The sequence below is a fragment of the Sapajus apella genome, unplaced genomic scaffold (genome assembly GCF_009761245.1).
Source record: "Sapajus apella isolate SASKATOON/1434 unplaced genomic scaffold, GSC_monkey_1.0 scaffold71, whole genome shotgun sequence".
In the NCBI taxonomy this organism is placed as follows: domain Eukaryota; kingdom Metazoa; phylum Chordata; class Mammalia; order Primates; family Cebidae; genus Sapajus; species Sapajus apella.
Genome location: NW_022437011.1, coordinates 5,107,604 through 5,128,355, shown reverse-complemented (window position 1 = coordinate 5,128,355; position 20,752 = coordinate 5,107,604). Strand labels below are relative to the sequence as shown.

The following is a 20,752-nucleotide window of genomic DNA, read 5'->3' as shown; positions in this document are numbered from 1 at the left end:
TATTTTTCTCCGGTAAGGACTGGTATTTAAAATGCTTATATCAATGCATCAGTCGAAGCCTGGCTTGCAATGTACTAGGATCAAAGTGATCATGTCCTCTATTGAGCTTGATTCCAAATCCATTTGCACTAATTATTTTCTACAAAAATCCTAATGCATAACAAGCAGAGGCCCTAGAAGTCCTCTATTGATTTCAAATTAGTTCTTTGCAAAACCTAGTAGCAGAAAGGGATCTAGGTATGTATTTTTGATCTCCTATTAGTAAAGTCTAGTTGAAAAAGAAATAAAAGTCAGGTCTTTACTTTGTTAACATTTTTAGGTTTCTTGAGCAATGCCCTGCTTGGGTGCTGTGTGCCATGTAAGCGCCTACACTGGCCCACGTGCGTGTAGTTTTGGGGACTGGAGACACACCCCTTGCTCCAGCAACAGTGAGCTTACACTTCAGAAATGGGACCTGGTGTGGGGTCAGTGTCTTTCCTATTACGCTCAAAATTCAGATAATTTCATCTGAAAAATTCAGAAAATAAAAGTATTCCCCCCTTCAATCACCCATTATCCTTGATTTTTCACTTCTGTTAAAAAGTATACAGAGAGTCCTTTAAATGAAAAAATGGGAGAGTCACTCTAATAACTTCTCATTTGAGAAAAATCTATCTGGGTCAGTGTGAATCAGGTTTGAAATAGGGAGAAGATCCTTGTTTGCAAAGCCCGAAAAAGGCCAGAACCCTGCCCTGTCAACCTTCCCACATCTCAGAAATTCAGATAATTTAACAACCAAGGTTAGGGAAAGACAACGTGTCAGAATCTGGATCCCTATCAGGCTTTATGGCCAGGGAATCTCAAGATAAATGGCAGCAGAGGTCATGGAAACGTCCAGATTTTCTTCTGTAATGTGATTCTGTTCTTTTTCTGACCCTAGTGGACTTCTCAGCTTCCCACTGCCATTGAGTGTACATATGGGAGGTGTCCTTTATTAGTTCCTATCACATTCAAGAAGCCATGGATGCCTTCCAAAGGGTTTGGGAGCAAAAGACAAAGAGAACTCGATCCTAAGCCAGGTATAGGGTTCTGCTTATATTTACATCTATGTTGGATCTAATTACTACATGGTAAGTGCAGCATAACAAAGGTACCTTTGGGATGAAAGAAAATATTTTATTGTCAGTGAATACATTCTGAACTCAAGGCAGCTTAGGAGAGTCAGTACAAACGCAGATTCAAAGCATAATGAATCGCTTGTCCCTAGATGTAACGCTACTTTGAACTTTTCAATATATTTATCATGCTTTCCTGAAACTCCTAGTCTCTAGGTAAAAGACAAGATGGGAAGGAAGAGAAGAAAGAGATTCACATATACTAAGCATCTATTGATGACCAGGTATTATGCTGGACACTTCAACAAGTTACTCTATCAGCCCAACCTCTGCAAGAAAGTATAGTTATTACTCTGGAGTCAGATTGAACTGGTTTAAAAATATGGCTGTGCCACTTAGTAGCTATAGACATGAGCATGTCGCTATAGCTCTCTGAATCAAATGTCCTCATCTGCAAAATGGGAATAACAACAGTACCCGCTCCACAGGCTGCTGTCTGGGTACAGTGAGGTGGTGCCTGCCTAGCAAAAGGCTTGACACATAATAGATATTTAACAAATGTTGGCAATAGTGTTGCTCTTATAGCACACTGGCAACTAAGTGGGCTGTCCCCATGACTTGACCAGGAGTAAGAAGGGAAAAGAAGTTGTTATAAAAGGCACTAACAGTTCACAATCAATCAGAGTCATTGTGGATGCTTATTCTAAATCAAATCACTCGCTTAGTGTAAAGGCAACCACGTTTTGATAACAATGTTGTCCTCAGACTAATCTATATAGAACCTTGAGATAGGAGGAGACAAGAGGAAAAAAGAAGGAATTTTAAAGATCAGATCTGAGAATCTCTACTTCTGAGTAGGGACCATTATGCCAAAGGGCCTCAACCCCCGCTGATCTTCAGAATGGCCAGGAATGTGGCTGAGAAATATGGCTGGGTGCCTTGGCCCTACTCCTGGAGATTCTGAGTCAGTTGGTTGGGGGTGGCTTAGGTGTTCCCAGAGTCTTATGATCATCCAGCTTTAGTGAGCCATGACCTAGTTTCATGTATCCTTCCTGCCCCGCCTTCTCCCAAAATAAAACAGAAAGCCCACCTATGCCCAAGGCACCAGTAACTTTTACAATCTCCTTGACAAGTTGTTTTCCAGCCCTTGCTTACTCATTTGTGTTTTGGCTTACACTGAATATTCAGATGCATACACTAGGCATTCTATTTTCTTACAAGAGGCAGTACAGCAGCATGGGTTTTGGAGTCATAAAGACGTGCACTCAAGTCCAAGCACTACCACTTACTAGCTGTCTAACCTAAGGCAAGTGCCTTAACTTCTCTGGCCTCGGCTATCACATCTCTACAATTAGCATAATATCAGCGCCTATGTTACAGGTTTGTCTTGAAGAGTAAATTAGCCAATGTATGCCAAGTGCTCCTGGAACATTAACATAAATGTTAGCTGCTCTTTTAATTCCAACGGATGTAGTTCCTTTGGCTAACATGGAACTCAACAATCATCATGTCTCTGAACATTAGCCAAAAATATTAGCCAATGAGCAGAATAGAAACATCCCTAACCCTCATCCCCCAAAGGCAAAACATGTCAAAACACAAAGGCAAAACAGCGGGGGTGGTAGCTGAATTTTTGTGGAGTGCTTTCTGATCCCATAACTGAAACCCCATGACAAAGACAGATACAATCAGATAATGATGGCAATCAATAATGATAACAGAAATTATTATTTATTTTCATAAACACAGAGTATGTGCGTCCCGCTGAGTTACATACATCACATGCCAGCATTCACTTTCGGGGCAGTCAATCAATGAGAGATCTCAATATCCACCCACAGAGGCGGGAAGTGGGGGAGGGATGGAGTGAAGGTTGAGAAATTACCCACACGAGAATGACACATTCACAAAGTTAATCTAGCCCAGGAGCCGTTGGTGCCATTGCAAGTTTGTGAATATGGAATACGCCTGATTGATTTTTCACTGCAGTAGCTAAACACACCATTGTTATTTCCAACAAATGTAAGGAAAGGAAAGATGAAACCATAAAAGGATTGGATATGAAGCTCCCAGAGCAGCAACAAATCACAAAAGGAAGTCTAAAAAAATTAAAAACGGTAGAGGAAGGCTGTATCTGTGTCCTAAGAGGACTCAGCTATAAAAGCATATACCGAAAATGAAAACCTGGGGCAGTAAACGCTGATCCTGACTCAACTAATAATTTGCACTAAATCTGGCCTGGGGTTCCCCCCTCCTCCCAGAACGAGTATCACAACATGGGTACCTCGCAGGCAGCAGGAAAGCCTAAAGGATGTGGACAGACAGAACGTGCTTCATTCCCAGTTCTGCCTCTTTATAGCTGTGTGACCCTGATGAGATACCTGGACTCTCAGAGTCAGTTACTCTTTTTTATAAATGGGATAATCACATCCACACCACTAGAAAGAAAGAAATGGCAATGCACATCCTGCGTGCCTCAAAGGATCCTTGGGAGCATCAAATAAGATGCCCAGTGTGACAGCCCATCTACCCTCCAGATGTATCACAGAAACTTCTTCCTGATCCCTTATCTCTTTCCTTTGTGCTTCTTCTGACCTGCCATGGTTATCTTCTGTGCTTTTCCCAGGACACTTACCCTTCTCCATTATTTCTCAAAGTGTGGTCCAGGGACCACCTGCACCAGAACCACTTGGGCAGTTTTTGGGAGGGGCCTTGTCAAAGATGCCATTTATTGGAGTCCAACTCAAACCTTCTGAACCAGCATACCTAGTGACAAGGCCAGCAATTACATTCTAAGCAGGGTCCCCAGTGACCATGAGGCACACAGTCATTTAAGAACCACTGATTAAATTCATTTTATCTTTCAGCCACTTGCAACTTGTCTCCTCCATGCCCCTTAAGGACAGAGACTGTGTCTCATTTATCTTTGTAAGAGCCACACTTTGCAGTACATGCTAGGTACAGTGCATAGCATAGCAGACAGTGACTGAGATACAAAATACATGGAAAATTCCTGTACACCAGATGTTGTCATCCTCACTGTTGTCTAAATCAAGGGACATGCCATAAATAGTCCTATATAATAGTGAGGATCAGGAGCTCTGGGATCAGATAGATGTGGACTCTATTCTTAGCTTTGCTGTTTACTATTTGCAAGGCCTTAAGCCAGTGCTTACCTCTCTGAGCCTCTGTTTATATAAAATGGGCAGGATGCCTAAGTCACAGAATTATGATAAAGGATATACATCAAACGGCTGAGACCCAAGCCTGTCACTAAGAAAGGCTGAATATGCATAGCTGCTATTAGTAGTAAACTTTAACCAATAGTCTATTTAATCAGTTCTCTAGGAAACAAATCAAATAAGCTGTTTCATTCAGGGGATCTCTCTACTGGGAAAACTAGCTAGTCTTTTCAGTCAACCTGCCTAATCTCATGACCTTTTAGCAACGGTCCTCACGAAGTCCCCATTCAGGAGTCAGGGCTGGTAAAAGTGAATGCCTGTTGGCCAGTGACTTAGATGGTACCTACGGCTGTGTCCAAATTGCCACCAATGGGATTTGCTAACATCGGGGTCATTATCAGTGGAAAAAGTCTAGTCCTGGAGATTCACGAGACTGTGTGTCCTGCACTGAGAAGAGGTCAGAAGCAGTCGTTGTGTAAAACATGACATCATTTGACCTTTCCTCTAAAAATCAGTGCATCCCTTGTGTACCCACCGTGTGGCAGCAAAGCCTCTACAGCCCTCACCCCCAGCCTTCCACCCCATCAAAATCAAGCTTGTGTGTTAAGAAAGCTTTGATAGAAACTTCCAAGGGACCTCAATCAATAATAAAACATTCCTGCCCCATGGTCAGGAATTAATATTTTCTTAAAAAGCAGGAGCTGTAGAGAGTAAGAATGAAAAACATCAGATTTGGAGTCATGTGGACTAGGTTTGAATTCCTGGAATTTTGGGCAAACGTCTTGGCTTCTCTAAAACTCGGTTTCCATTTCTGTGTAATCCGTTCACTTGACAGATATTTACTGAGGGCCTACCATGTGCTGTGCATTGTTCCAGGTGCTGGAGCTACGGGAGAGAACAAAACTGAGTCCCTGCTTTTGTGAAGCTTACATTTTACTGGGGGTGGAGAGGAGGCAGACAGCAGAGACAACGCTAGGCAATGCAAGAGCTAAGCAAAAAAGGGCAGAGAGAATGAATGGGAAAATGTGGGTGTGCTCTTTTCCATAGGAGGACCTTTCTGATAGGTAGCACTTGAGCAGAGACTGAAACCAAGGGGAGGCTACAGCTTCAGATGCTCTGGAGAGAATAACAGAACATACCAGAGAGAGTTATTATGAGGATTGTATAATATTAAGGATATAAAATCTAGCACCTGGCACATAGTAAGCACTCAATAGATGGTGGCTATAATTGTTTTTATTTGTTGTAAGGCATGTTTGAATAAAATCCATTAGAAAAATGGAATTCATCACACTACCTTCATTTTGGGCAGATTATGACAAGTCACAGCTTGGGAGTTCATACCTTCTAGACTCTATATTTATAACAGGTAAAAATGCCGATTTCAACCAAACCTAGGTTTCCAGGGCACTGGCAGCTAATGATAATGAGGAAAATAATATCTCCAGGCTCATCCTGCAGGAAGAAGTATGCTAAGTGTGATTTCTCACCACCCAGCTTCCATTTCAGGCTGATTAAGTCACTTTAACGGTGAGTTCCCATTACCTAAAAAGGGCTCTGAGGGCCTGTTACTCCTGGGCAGTGGGAGGTTGGGAAAGAGGGGTGTGGAGGGTCATGTGAAGTAGAACTGCATAGAGACCTCATGGTCTTCGTTTCTCCATTGCTGAGGTGAGAGATCTGGAAACTCAATGTGTAAGTGTGTGTGGGGGTGTGGGGGGCAGTGGTAGGGGGGAGTAGGGAGGTTGGAGGGACAGCGAGAGAGGGGTGAAGAGAGGGATAGGGAGAGTAGAGGGAGAGAGAGAGAGATCCCCTGACCTGGAATAATAATGGCACTAATTATTAAGACAATCATCTCAAATGCCCAAATATATGTGTCTAAGTTTAAGAGCCTTAATTCTTGATTTTTAGTCCCAGTCCTGAAATAACCAATTGAGTGATACTGGGTAAGTCATTTCCCCTCTCTGAGTCCTCATCATGTTAAAGGGCTCAGGCCCCAGAGAAAAGTAGATCAAGGCTTGGTTCTTAGGCCGGCATGATCTTGGGTATGTTACTTAACTGCTTGGAGCCTCATCTGTTAAATGGGCATTTTAACAGTGAACTGCACCTTTTGAGGTAGCTAATACAGATAGAGTGCAGCATGGTGCATGGGATATGGCAAATGATCAATGAATGCTAGATACCAGCATTTTCACCTGCTAAATACCTATCCTGCTCTCCTCATTGGCTATTCTGAAGAAGAATCAAGGGACTAGGTAAGAAAACGCTTTGTAATATAAATGGTACTTTACAACTGTAAGGTGTTATTATTAAATTATCACCATGATTATTGCATTATATTAAGTTATGATTTTGAGCAGGGGATATAGTTTTTATAGACATGTTTCTCATAGGCTCCTTTGGTAACAAGATTGATTTTGAAAGGTTATCTTCTATGAAAGATAAAGTCACATTCTTGCTTTGAAAAGCTGAGCCTCTCAGCACTGAAACAGAACAGGTTCATCACACAGGAAGGATTAATTAGCTGTAGAATATTATTAAATGTTCTCACTCTCAATACCCACATAGAACCGGAAACTATGAAAGTGAGCAAGAGGTAATCATAGCACAGGGAAGAAAAAAAAAAAGACACAGTTGCTGGCAATGCATATTTCAAGAGCAGAACATGTTAGTAAATTATAATCTGATTCATATCACATCAGCTCATTCTCTTTTTGGAGTCATTGTTCTGAATCTAGTCTTCAGGGTTGCCTGCTTCTTTTTTTTTTGTTTTTTTCTTCTAGCACTGGGATCAAAAAGAAAAGGAAGCTGGACTTTTCATTGTTTACATTTAAAGAGTGCTGTGGTGTGGATGTTTACACTGAAATGCAGGATATTTGAAAGACTAGGAGAGAAGAGGAGGCAAATACAGATACAGGTATTTATAATTATACAGCAAATATAACATGTCTCTCCAAATTATTTGAGAATTGAAAATTTTCAAATAGTGGAAAAATAACAGAGGTTCCTAAAAGTGATTGCTCCAGTGGGCCTTAGGGATGTCAGAGTCCAGTGACCACAGAACCCCTTGTCTCAGCCACCAGGGGCAAGTGCTGTAAATGCAGATTCCTCTGGGTCTCCTCTCTGGGGATGGGTCTCGGGAATCTGCATTTCCTAGTCCTCTGCTTGGCAGCGTAGAAACCAAGCTTGGAGGGAAGAAATGGGATTCATCAGCTGGGTCACACAGCTGGTTAGTAAGAAAGCAGGAACCAGAATTGGAATTTTCCAACTCCCAGCCACACCACAGGGCCTCCTTCTCTGTTTCATCTGAAGTCCACTTTATTGGCCTCACTGGCTTAGCATGGGGAGGATCTCTGCTCTCGTGGAAACTGAAATAGGCCTTCTCTCCTCTTTATCATAGGGATGGAATTTTCCCAGGGGTTAAGCACAGATATATGAAATCCCACAGTATGCCATAGACGGTAGGATTCCACAGTGGGGTCTACAGATGGCCTTTGAGAAATTCCACCCACATAGCAAACAAGGGCAATGTATAGCCTGGGCAGAAGTTCATGGTATAAACTCTAAGTGGCACCTAATCCAGCTGTTTTCCCAAGATTGTCATGTCTCGAGGGGCAAAAGACAGTCTTATTCCTGTCATATTGCCAGGACAGTGTTTGCCACTTAGTAAATATCAGTGAGTAGTTTGTAGAATAAATATAACAGTACAAAAAGTATAAAAAAGAAAAGTAACATGAATTGTCTTATAAATAGGCCTACTATTAGTAGGGGGTAATAATAGCAATGATGATGATGATGATGATATTAATACTAAAACAACAGCACGGAACTAACATTATTGAGTGCTTCCTGTGAGCCACCACTACACAAGCTGAGCTCTTTCTTACACAAAATATCATACTGAATCCTCACAACAATTCCAGGAAGCAGCGACTGTCATCACCCCCTTTATACAGATGAGACATTGGAGGCACAAGGTGTTCAAATATAGCCACATGCCACATGATGTTTTGGTCAATAACATTGGTTCCATAAGATTATAATACTGTATTTGTACTGTCCCTTTTCTATGTTTAGATATGTTTATATACAAAAATACTTACCACTGTGTTATAATTGGCTACAGTGTTCAATATGGGAACAGGCCCTACAATTGCATAGCCTAGGAGCAACGGGCTATGCCATGTAGTCTGGGTGCATAGCAGGCTATACCATCTAGGTTTGCATAAGTATTCTCTATGATGTTTTCACAATAATGAAGTCACCCAACGATGCATTTCTCAGAATATATTCCCATCATTAAGTGATACACGACTGTGATATGTCCAAGGTCACCAGTGGAAAGTAACGGAGCCAGAATTCTAACCCAGCCTGGACTGACTCAATGTTAATACTCTTCACTACTCTATTTTCCAGCCTCCAAACCCCCTGCACATTCAGAGCTTCAAGGCTGTTGCCACTTCCACCCAGTCTGATAAGGTGGACTTGCCTGGAGGTTCTCCAGAGTTGAAGGTATAGGCTGATGAAGGAAACAGCATCACCAATGCTTGTTGGCTCAGAAGCAGCTCAGCTAAAGACCATGTGCCCATTAGTACAGGGTAAATGCCTAATAGTCTAGCACAGTGGTCGTCAAAGAGTGTATATTCAAAAAGCAACTGCTGAATAAGCAGGTGTATCCATAAATGAATTATTGAACAAATAAACAAGTGAGCTAATCAAACATACAATGACTATCTCATTTTAGCTTTCAAACATAGGGCAATAACCTCTTTTCCTACTTCACTGTCTCCCTTCTTACTTTTTGGTCTTTAGTAGGTAGAGCAGCTGGTGTCTGAAATCACATATTTTACACAGTTTTACAAGTCCTTTGGGGCTACGGCTATATCAACATGAGGCTGCTTTACTGCTCACATTGAACGTGTTCAAAACAAAACTCATCATCCAGTCCTAAACCACTTTACTTGACATCTATAGACCCTTCCCTTGAAAGTTCACCTTGAGAAATCCATTTTTAATGCCACTTCCCTATAAGAATTTTTCTGGTCTCCAACAACTACAGGTAATTTCTTCCTCCTTTAATCAAACTGCAATTCTCCAACACAGTGCATTTCTCTTACTATGTTTAATGCCATAATCATTTCCATATTAGCCTTACAAATCCTCTTTCTTTATCAGACTATGTGTTTCTGAAGAGCAGGAGGGAAGCTACTCAGACTAAGAGTGGAGACCATATATTGAGGACCAGCCATAGAGGAAGCGTTTTCTATCTTTTTGCATTTCTTGCTCGTAAGTCCATAAACAGTAGGTACTATGTTCGCCGTTTTGCAGATGGAGAAACTAAAAATAACCTGCATGTTGAAAGCTCAAAAAGGTTAAGTGACTAGTGGAACATTTGGGTAAGTGGTAGCATTTGAAGCCAGGTCTGTCAGATAATTCAGTTTGTGTTCTGAATCACAAGACTGCAACTTGCCATCTAGGTTCTCATTCCCGTACCTTGAGTACAGAAGTGCTCAAGACATTTTAGATAATGTGAACAACAGAGGCTAAGATTATAGTAACGTCTGGCAGTGGCCATGTGGGCAAGTCTTCTGGGACAAACATGGATTTGTAGTCATTAGAGGGCTTGGCACCTTTCCTGCTCCTCCATCTGCCACCAGAGAGAGACTGGGGTAGGCTGGGTCTCTGCCTATTGGCAGAGACCTCTACCTCACCGGTCCATTACAGTTGCAACCTACAGTAACAATCAGCACATGGCCAACCTTAGGAGACCTGCCCCTGATTGTGGTGGCCAGCACAGCCACGTGCACTCACCCGCAGGGTTGTGATGGTGGCAGGATCCCGGAGCCGGCCCTCCTCATCTTTCAGATTGTAGCCTTCTGGCCTCTTATCACGCTCGCTGACTTTCCACAGCTTCACAGTTTTATCTGTAGTGGGCAACCAGATCAAATCAGAATTACAGTGAAAAGCAAGCTTCTAAAGGAGTTTTCCTGGGGGCAGTTAGGAGAGGAAGAGGTAAGTATGGAGAGAATTGCTACAGAAGCTGGCTCAGGTAAAGGGCTGCTGTGCATAATTCCCATGTCATTTGAAGGCAGAGCTCATATTTCAAAACAAAAACATATATTATACTGGGACAAATGGTTTTCCCTGACAATGGGCTCTCCAATCTATAGCTTATAGATTAATTTAGCTCATTCAATAAAAGCATTTATTGAACACTTCAAAACAAAATATTTCAAAACAAAAACATATACCGAGACAAATGTTTTTCCCCAACAATGGGCTCTTAAATCTATAGCTTATACTTTAATTTAGCTCATTCAATAGAAGCATTTATAGAACATTGAATAAGAGAAGTGACATACACAGAGCTTACAATGTAACTAAGCATTTTACATGAAAAATTGGTTTAATAATCATGACTCTGGAGGTACGTGCTGTTAATTATCTCTTTTAGCATCCCACCTCACTGACACATTGTCCTCACCATGTCCTAAAAAGCTCTTGATGACCTGCCCTCTCCACTTTCTCCAACTTTCTGATCTCCCTGTCCACCCTCTCCCTGCTCACTCACTGTGGTCCTGCCACATGGCTTCCCTGCCACTCCTGGTACACATTAAGCTCACTCTGGCCTCGGGGCCTTTGCACTTGCTATGTCTTCTGCCAGGAAAGCCCTTTACCATCTTTTTTATGTAATTTGCTCCTTCACTTTGCTCTTGCTGTTTGCATCCCAACCTTAGAGAGGCTTATGTAAAACCTACCTAAAAATGCTGTCTTCAGAACCTTTCTTTATCTCCTCTCTCCTGCTTTATTTTTCTTCATCATACTTTTTACTACCTGACAATTGGTTGATTATTTATCAAATAACGATCTGTCTCTCTCATTAGAGTATAACATTGTTGAAGGTAGAGACTCTGTTTATCACTGTACCACCAGCACCCAATACAGTGCCTGACACATAGTAGCTGCTCAATAAACATTAGTAGGGCAAATGAACAAATCTCATTTACTTACACAGTGCATATTTCTAGCAATATTTAGGAAAATAAAACAGTAAGGAGATACATCAAAATGCTCCTTTCCTTTTGCGCCTCTATGGAGTCTCCAGCTGGAAACTATCTTTCTTACTTTTGTACTGCCCCAGCACTTTATACGACTTGATGACACCGGCCATTCTCCATAGCATTGAAACAGAGAACCCTCATCTCTACAGAACTCCCATGAGCACTCCCATCTCTACAGGGGTCATGCAGGCCAAAGAAATCAGTAAAAAGGGCTAAAGGATCTGTGAAGCTGGAATGGCCTGCCTCACATGCAGGCTTTTAATTCCATTTTTTAAAGGGACATGTTCAGGCCAAACGAATCATGTCTGCCGGCCACATGCCTTGGTGGGCTTTCCTTAACAGGTCCAATGTACATTTTTTAATACTTATTTTAACATACCTTTTGGAAGGCAGAAACTTCGTTGCCTTCTTTGTATTTTCCTCTATCCTGCACAAGCTAGGCTTTGGAATCAGACAACCTTGAGCCTAATCCCCACTCTGACAACAGCCACATGGACAAAGACAGGGGTTCCCACACAGTAAGTACATAACTAGCCTGTCCGTTTGTCCGTCCATCTATCCTTCTCTCCCTTTTTTCCTTCCTTCATTTCTTCCTTCATTCCCTTCTTCCTTCCCTTCTTCTCTCCTTTCTTCCCTCCCTCTCTTCTTCCTTTTTTTTTTTTTTTTCTGAGATAGGGTCTCACTCTGTCACCGAGGTTGGAGTACAGTACAGTGGCATGGTCACGGCTCACTGCAGCCTCAACTTGCTGGACTCAGGTGACTCATCTCAGCCTCCAGAGTAGCCAGGACCACAGGCACACACCATCACACCCAGTGATTATTTTTTTTTGTAGAGACAAGTTTTGTCATGATGCCCAGGGTAGTCTCGAAATCCCAGCCTTAATCAATCTGCCCATCTTTGCCTCCCAAAGTGGTGGGATTACAGGCATGAGCCATCACAACCGACCATAACTAGTATTTCTTAAGCAACAAACAGGACTGCCAGATTTAGCAAGAAAAAAGTACAGAACACCCAGTTAAGTTTGAACTTCAGATAAGCAAAAAATAATTTTTTTAGTATGAGTATATCCTACATAGTTCATTCTTACAAAGAAAGATGGTTTCTTTGTGCCTCAGTTTCTTTATTTGTAAACTGGGGAAATAGTGTCTTTCTCATGGGGCTGTTATGAGGATTAAATAAATCACAGCATGTAGAGTGTTTAACACAGTGTGAGGCTTCTAATAATGGTCCACAAATGACAGCTTTTATCAGAATTAGCAAATTGGGCAACTATTCTGCCATAATAACATGTTGCTCTGACAGCTTTAGCTTCATCCCTTGATGATGTCAGCACATACTATTTCTTCTCTGTAAACACTGTCAGGGGAGAAAAGCTGTCCCTCTGGGATTTCCTTCCTTTTTTGCCCCTTGCTTCACTCCTCCACTTCTCCTCACCTGACTTCCTGCCATCACCTCTCAATTCTCATGCCTTCAGGGGGACAGATCTTCAAAGCAGGATATGTGGATCACAGTTCCATTTGCCTTGAAGCTGCCAGAAACAAATGCCTTATTCTTAGAGGTCTTAATATACCACATTGTGAAGTGGGCTTTCAGCAGCAAATAAGTGCCCAGTTTTCTCGTATCTGGGCATCACTCGGGCTGCTCATGTCTGACACACTGGCAAGGCTGCTAAGTGTATGATTTGTGTGCTCTGAATTGTGCAGTCACCCTGGCTTGTGCTGGAGCAAAAGGAGATCCTGCTGCATACTGAACTGCTTTTTAGGGTGAGAAAATGAGCATGGGCCATATTTATACAGTCATGTGATTAGATCTTCATCAGTTGTGGCTTAGAGCATCCCAAGAGTCAGTAAATCTTAATACCAAATACTTTTCGTTGCTTGGGTTTGGAATGCATCCTATCCCATTTGCAAAGCTAACACTGTATATTTTTCTTATCATGAATGATAAATTGCTATACAGAGAAACAGAGAAACCATGGGTACAACATAAAGAATAAAAATCACCTACAACCTCTCTAGTCAGGGATGATCGTCATCAATATTTTGCATAAATCATTATAGTACTTTCTCTGTGTACTTTTGGGGGAGAATACAAATCTATAATATTGCATATATAGATTTGTTATTTTCTCATTTTATTTCCTTCTTTTTATTATACAAATGGCACACAGAATGGTTATTAAAATAATCATAAAGGTAAAGAAAACCTCCCTTAATTCCACTACATAGAGATAACTATTATAAAATTTTGTGATTCTTTTTTATGTTGATGTATACAATTATATAATTGTTTTTAGTAAGTATAATATGGCATACTTAGTTTATAGTATGCATTTGCCTAGTCATATTTATTTATACCAACATATATCCCTGCAAATGTATTTATAGAGATAGAATATGTTATGTATACTATAACATTATAGTATATATGATTTATAATAGTGAGAATTTGTTAACAGCTAAAGGACTAATAGTAGGAGGCTTACTAGTAAAGCACAGAAGAATCATACAAGGAATACTATGTGGTCATTACGGTATTTTAGAATATTTAGCAATTGGGAAGATATTCATATTATTAAATGTTATGTTAATAAAAATCTAGTTACAAAAGAGTTTGCAGAATATATCCTATTTCTGTTAAGAAAGAAACAGATTTATTCATGCCTTTTTGCTTTTTTCTTTAAAAAACATTAACAGTAGTTCTCTCTGGATGGGAACACTTTTATTATCTATGTTTTTCTGTATTTTTTTTTTTTTTTTACGATGAACGTGTACTAATTTCATAGCAAGAAAAACAAATTCAGTATACCTCCCCTTCTCATTGTAGGTATTAAAGTGGAAGTAGAAAATGAGGTAAAACAATGTGTTTTCATGTGGTAAATAATTTGAGAGTCTAGATTCACCATAGAATGTTGGTTTTATTTTTTATTAAAATTGTAAGGTTGAAAATATATTCTAGCAGAAAGTAAAAACTGTTCCCCACTATAATAAGATAAGCACTGCATTTTCTTAAAGATAATTGATGGTGAATTCAATCCAATTCCCTATGGTTGGGTTGCCTGGAGTCATTCTTGACTTTATTATCACACTATTTTTCTTGACTCAGTGTCTTGAAGCTTTGTGAATAAAAGAGTCGAAGGAACATGTGGCTGTTAATATGAGTAATGACTTTTTCTTTCTTCTTACTGGTTCTCTGAGTAGCTTATCATCACTTGTGGCAGCTTTTAAACACAATCTTATCATCTATCTTCATTTTCTCTTTTGTACAGTAATTTCAATTGTCTTCCATTAATTTTTGCGTGTTAACCTATTTGGCCTAAGGGGGATTCTCAACCTCAATATTAGTATAAAAAAGAAAATTACATAAGAACATGGGAATTTTTCTTAGAAGAATCATTTTGAGATGCTGTTGGCATATGAAATGGTATCCCAAATGGGAAGATAATATCTTTGTTAATCAAAAAACTATTTAAAAACTCAATTAACAGAATATTATGCTATATAATTAATCTTCATTGCATTTCACTGATTTCTTTCCCATCTCCCCCAACAAAGTAGTTAGTAAGTCCTTGAGTTTCACTGCAATAATCAATAGGCTGAATTTCATAATATAAGGTTAGTTAGCTACAGAAGACAATTAGACATGTTTCCTCTGCCTGAAGTAATTAAGTCACAATTATCAGAAGTCTCTTTTATTCTGAGTAGTGTTGAATCTGCAAAGCCTGTTAATGAAACTTAAATAGTAAAATTAAAAGATTAAATAGTAAACTTAAATAGTAAAATTAAAATACGTGGTTTGGCTTCCAAGAAATCCGATTGCAAAATGTAGACAGAACAATAAATATAGTTCTGAGAAAGAATCAAACTACTTGGAGCCTGGAAAAACAGACGAGGAGAGATCTGGTCATGAGGAGATGGGATATGCTTGGCTAACCCTAAACCAGCTGCTTCTGAATTGTCGTTTTTTAGACTTCTACAGTGGCTTTATATTTGAGAGATTTGGGGTTCAAATGCATTAAATAACTTCCGCCTTTTTTCCATAAGATTAATATAAGACTCATTGTAAAAACTTTACAAGTTATAATGATAAAAGGAACAAATTTACAGGTTACCCATACTGTACAAAAATTAATCATGGTGAACCTTACGGTGTATTTCCTTCCAATCTTTAAAAATATTCATGTATGTTTGATCACATCATTTACACTGTATTTTTTCACTGAAAATATGAACATTTCTCTTTTTAAATATCTTGCTTCTTCCTTCTCAATTTAAATTAAAATGTATATTCCTCATAGACTCACAAGATAAAATGAATCATTCTCCAGCTCGTTTTCTTGGGAAAGGGTGTTTAATTTTTAAATACGAATCCTCTTAATTGTTATGCTATTCAATTAGCACCCTTTAACATATGACTTTATGCCAAGTTGTTTTGAGCTGAGATGGCTTCTTTTAGCAAGGATTTAAGAACCTAGAGGTTAGGTAATTCCCATATATAAAGACTTACCCAGTGATTATGTAATTTGTCTCTGTATTCAATATCCAACATTTTCTCTCTCTGACCTATTTATATCAACTCCTTCTCATCCAACAAAGGGTATAAGTGTGGAGGGAGATAGGGAAGATAACCCTTTCTTGATCAGTTTTTTGATAAATGTCCTATTTCTTTTTGACTTGTGTTCCTATCTTACAGCTTAATTTTTGTCAGAGAGACACACAGCCATCTGCTTTACAGACTCTAAAATATATTCAGGGATTAATAACTTCTATTCAATATGCCAACCTCACAGAGACAGCATGTTGAGTATCCTGAAATGTATTCCCAGAATAACATTCAGTGAATCTTAAGACAGGAAGTTGCATTCCTAAAACACCTGCAAATAATCTGCAATAGTTGAAAACTGCAGATAATGGGCCTCACATAATTGGGCCATAAATTTGATATTTTTAAAAACAATAGTTACTATTTAGTCAGGGCCTAATCTGTGTGTGCCAGGCACACTGCTAAGCATCTTGTAAATGTTAGTTTCTAAGTTTTTCAACAACCTGCACGGTTCAAAGGAAAACTGAGGCTAAGAGAGATTGAAATATATAGTTTGGCTGACTGCATCTCTGAAAATACCAAACAGGAAAAGTCACTTCCACCTACCATTAGTAGACAGAAGAAAGTAAGCTGCATTCTGCTGGGGGAGCCATCTTATTTTATTGATTTTTTCTTCTATTTCTAAACTCTTCAGGTAATCGAACTCGGGTTCATGGCTCTGGAATGTGCTGTAAACATTGTATTCACCCCTACGATGAATCTGATTTTTACTCTGTAGGAAAGGAAAAAAATACACAAAAGATTAAATCATGCTGGCCAACTGCAAAACTCACCAACTCCCTTTTTTCCCAGCCTAGTCATTAGGGGTGGGATGAGGGAAGGGCCATGATAGTCACTGGCACCTCTGAAATACACACACACACACACACGCACATACACACACACACACACACGCACACATATATGAAATATATATACACATTTATATATAAAATATATACATGCATATATAATATATACACATATAAATATATATATACTATGTATACATATATAAAATTATACACATGAACTTCTGTACTATCATATAGCATATATAATATATACATAGGAATATATTAAAATAGAACAAAATTTTTAAATCAATATAAATAGAATTTCTATTTGCACCCTAACAGATGCTGCAGTCACCCTCCAGAGTGAGCCATCCCACAGTGGCATTCATAAATATTTATATTGACCCCTTACAGAGAGTTCAAAGTTGTAGCATCTGCGACTTTCATTCGCCTTTTAAGATCTCACCTGATTCTCCTGAAATCTCTAAAGTAGGTGGGACAAGGAAATAGATGAAAGAGGTTCAGATATTAAATGACTTCCCCAAGGTCTCACAGCTCATAAGGAGCCGATTTGGGCATCAGATATGCCCCTGCTCCTTTTTTTTTTCCCATATGAGTGACAAAGCAGATAGTAGCTCAGGGATGCTACCTGCATCATTAAGCAATGATGAGACTTTACCTCTTGGCTTTCCTCTAGCACTGATTATACAGTGAGCAAACAGCAGGGACTACATACATGATGAGAAAATTAAGCACAAGGGCAAGGGTCTGCAGAAAGGGGAAGAAAAGAAAAGGAGAGAGGAGAAAAAACAGGATATGAAAGAAAGGAGAAGAGGAAAACGAAAAGGGAGGTTTTATTTCAGGTATTTTAGATCCTTCTTACCAAGAGCTTCAAGATGCAGGCTTTGAAAAACTGTTCAAAAATTCAAATCGGAGTCTTAAGAAATATTTGTTATAAAAGCCTGACTCTTAATAAAAGGCTTAATTTTCAAATGTATATTCCTACGTGGATATAAAACATCCAAACCCAAATCTCAGCTTACGAACTGGTGATAGTGCTGAACCCTGGGTGTGAAATGTGTTTGTGTGGACTCTCTGGGTGTGTGCCTCCTGAGAATTCACTCCTGGAGTTCACCCACCGAAGTCAACAGCAGGTCTCCCTTAGATGATGTCACATGGGTATGTTTCTCAGATTTAGTGCTCATTTTAATCCTAAGACTGGCCACAAAGCTTAACAAGTGTTAACTGCAGGTTCTTTATCCTCACTGATATTTATTTTTTATTGAACAAAACTACCCTGCTTTAGAAAATGTATCCCCCATCATTCTACGAATGAATCAGACTTCCCAAATAGATCACTAAATTAAAATAGGTGAAACCTATAAATAGCTAATGGAAAATGTAGAGCAGAATATTACTGGCAACATGCTGCCTTGGGTAATTTATGCTAAATAGCTCCTCTGGTTCCTCTTTATCATCACTGCGAACCTAATTGGGTTTTTTTTTTTTTTTTAAGGAAAAGCTAGAAAAGGAGGTTTGAAAATCAATGTTCAAAAGACTTTAAATCCTGACATACTTGGTACTTTCCTGCTTATTTGCAGAGAGAGCCAGTCCACCTTAACAATAAATTTATAACAGTGTTGATTTGCTACCATCCAAATCAGACTGTCAAGTGTGTGTAGTATGTGCCAGACCAATTAGCACTAGGCAGCTCTGGAAAAGCAGGAAAAATTCCAGGTCACGAAGAGCTATTAGTTTCTACTTGCCAACCACATTTTCATGTTTCCAGGGCCAATGGAATAGGCTGGATGCCTGATTTAATACTGAACACTTGAATTTATACAGAATCCCGAGGGATTACGATGCCCTTATAGAAATTAATTGCAAATAATGTGCAATTACCAAATATATCACCTCTAAATGAGGCTTTCCTTTTTTGAGGGGAGGCGTAACGCAAATGGCTTTGAGGCACAAAGCAGGCTTTAAATTGCTAGGGAAGTCTCTTGTGAAACCTTTCTCTCACACTGGGCCTCCCTCATGCTTCCCGAGTGCCCGGTGAATCTCAGAGGCAAGCAGTGGCAGATGGGGGAGTTACTAGAACACAGACTGGCCTGCTGGAAGCTCCAAGACCATGCCAGTGGAGGCCAAGGAAATCAAATTGGGCCATAATTCCATGCTGTCAAACAGAAGCAGACACCAAAAAACTCAATTTATATGAAAAAGGGAAACAATTCCTAGTGGAACTCATGTCTCAGGAAGAAATGAGCTTATGAGAGTCACTGGAAGTTAGAACTCTTGCTCAGAAATGATCCTATATGTAGCACTCAGCTCCAGGGCCCTTTGTGTCACCTGTAGTGACACAGTGATGTGTATCATATGCTTTACTCAAATGCCAGTTTGTGGCCTTTTACTCCCTTTGGTGAGGCGAGCTATCATTTTCTTCTCTCCTGACCCAAGTTGTCCTCTTCACATCTGTTGGGAAACAAACTATGTTTTTTTCCTCCTATGTATTCTGGCAGGACCTGAAATGAAGGGAGACTGAATTTCAATGGCTCTATGACAGATCCCACTGAAAAAGGTGGAGTTACGCTCAACAAGCACCCACGTGAGAAGTGAAGTTGTTTTGAAGGTGTAACATCCAGGCTTAGAAAGATAAGGCAATGCCCAGAAAAGGCTCTCTTTAATGGGGATTTTATGAGTCTCAATGTTGATGTTAATGACTTTTAGGCAGTTTTTAGTTTTCAAGCGAAGTAGCAGGGTTAAGGGAGACACATAAGGATTAAGGAACAGTAGGAGGCCTCCTTTAAAAAGAGAAGAAATGGGCATTTTGCATTCACCACCACTTACCTCCTGCTCTCGTTGAAATATTACAACCCGACCCCCCTTGTCCCCTGTCGCTAGTAATTCTCCTGTGTGGTTGAATTCTACCGTAGAGATAATGTCAGCTGCAAAGAAGAAGACAAAGGCAATTTAAGTAACTGCACACTTACTTTGAAAGGACAGATAATAGACATACTTTTCTGTGCATTTAAGGGCTTAGGGCTTTGTCTCTGCAGTGGAATTTACAAGGATGTTATGTTCTAGGTTTTAAATGCCACCAGAAGTGGCACTTGGGAAATAAATTTCCTAGATGCCCACACTGCACTGTAGTCTCCCGAAACATCTGGAGAGAATAAAAGGGAAAAGCGCATTTAGACCCTTTTGTTTAAAGTAAGAGAAAACTAGCTTCATGATGGCTGATGGAAATGGCGATTTTCTTTGATAATTTCTACCAACCACAAACACTGTGCACCCATGGCCTTTACACCATGCCAAGAATCTTCCCCACACAGGTTGCAGTTGTGGCTGTTCACATCAGGGCTGGGGGCTGTGATGAAGCGAGGCGAGGATACTTGAAGCTCAGACATGGAAAATGGAGGAAGAGAGCACAAAGAGATCATTGGGAAAACTCTGCCAGGCACGAATTCAAGGAAGGAACTGAGGAATGCTCCAGCTTGACCCATGTCCCTCCTTTTCTTGTGAGTGCAACACATCCTTTTGGAAGAGCATGGCTTATTTCAACCCTGGGAGAATGGCACTGAGAAAACAAGGTCGTAAGGGCAGAAAAGTGAGGGCAATTTGTACTCTGTATTTCTAATCGGAGAAAATGTACAGGCACCAGGAACTCAGATCACAGATAATTGCCGAAGGAATGCCAGCCTGCCAAGTCTTTTTTCCATGCTGGTTACCCCCAGAGGAACATGGACAGGTAAATTACCTATGATTGGATTTATTAGGGCTATTTTTAGAAAAATGTCAGAGGTTAATTCCCCCACAATTATTCCCCTGCAGGGCTCCAACAATTGCTACTAAGAGTACAAATGAGTTAAAATAAAAAAAAAAAAGAAGCAGGGGAATTATGACTATGGCCTTTGACAGGAACATTCTGGAGATAATGTCTATGTAAGAAAAGCAAAGGGGAAACAGTGAGGTGGAAAACTAAGGCAATTACCCCTGAGTAATTCCGACCTCGAATATTACTTTTATATCATCATTTCAG

The 20,752-nt window shown here is 39.9% G+C and overlaps 1 protein-coding gene across 16 annotated transcripts in view; it reads right to left on the bottom strand.

The window, feature by feature from the left end:
- Positions 1-20,752, bottom strand: part of PPP2R2B (protein phosphatase 2 regulatory subunit Bbeta) — a 504,947-nt gene that overhangs the window by 104,029 nt on the left and 380,166 nt on the right. For all 16 annotated transcript variants that reach the window (XM_032250318.1, XM_032250325.1, XM_032250313.1 and 13 more), the window contains 3 exons: positions 19,561-19,658; positions 16,484-16,649; positions 10,085-10,197 (listed from right to left, as the gene is read on the bottom strand). In XM_032250318.1, coding sequence (XP_032106209.1) covers positions 10,085-10,197; positions 16,484-16,649; positions 19,561-19,658 — 377 coding nt within the window. The remainder of the gene's footprint in view (positions 1-10,084; positions 10,198-16,483; positions 16,650-19,560; positions 19,659-20,752) is intronic.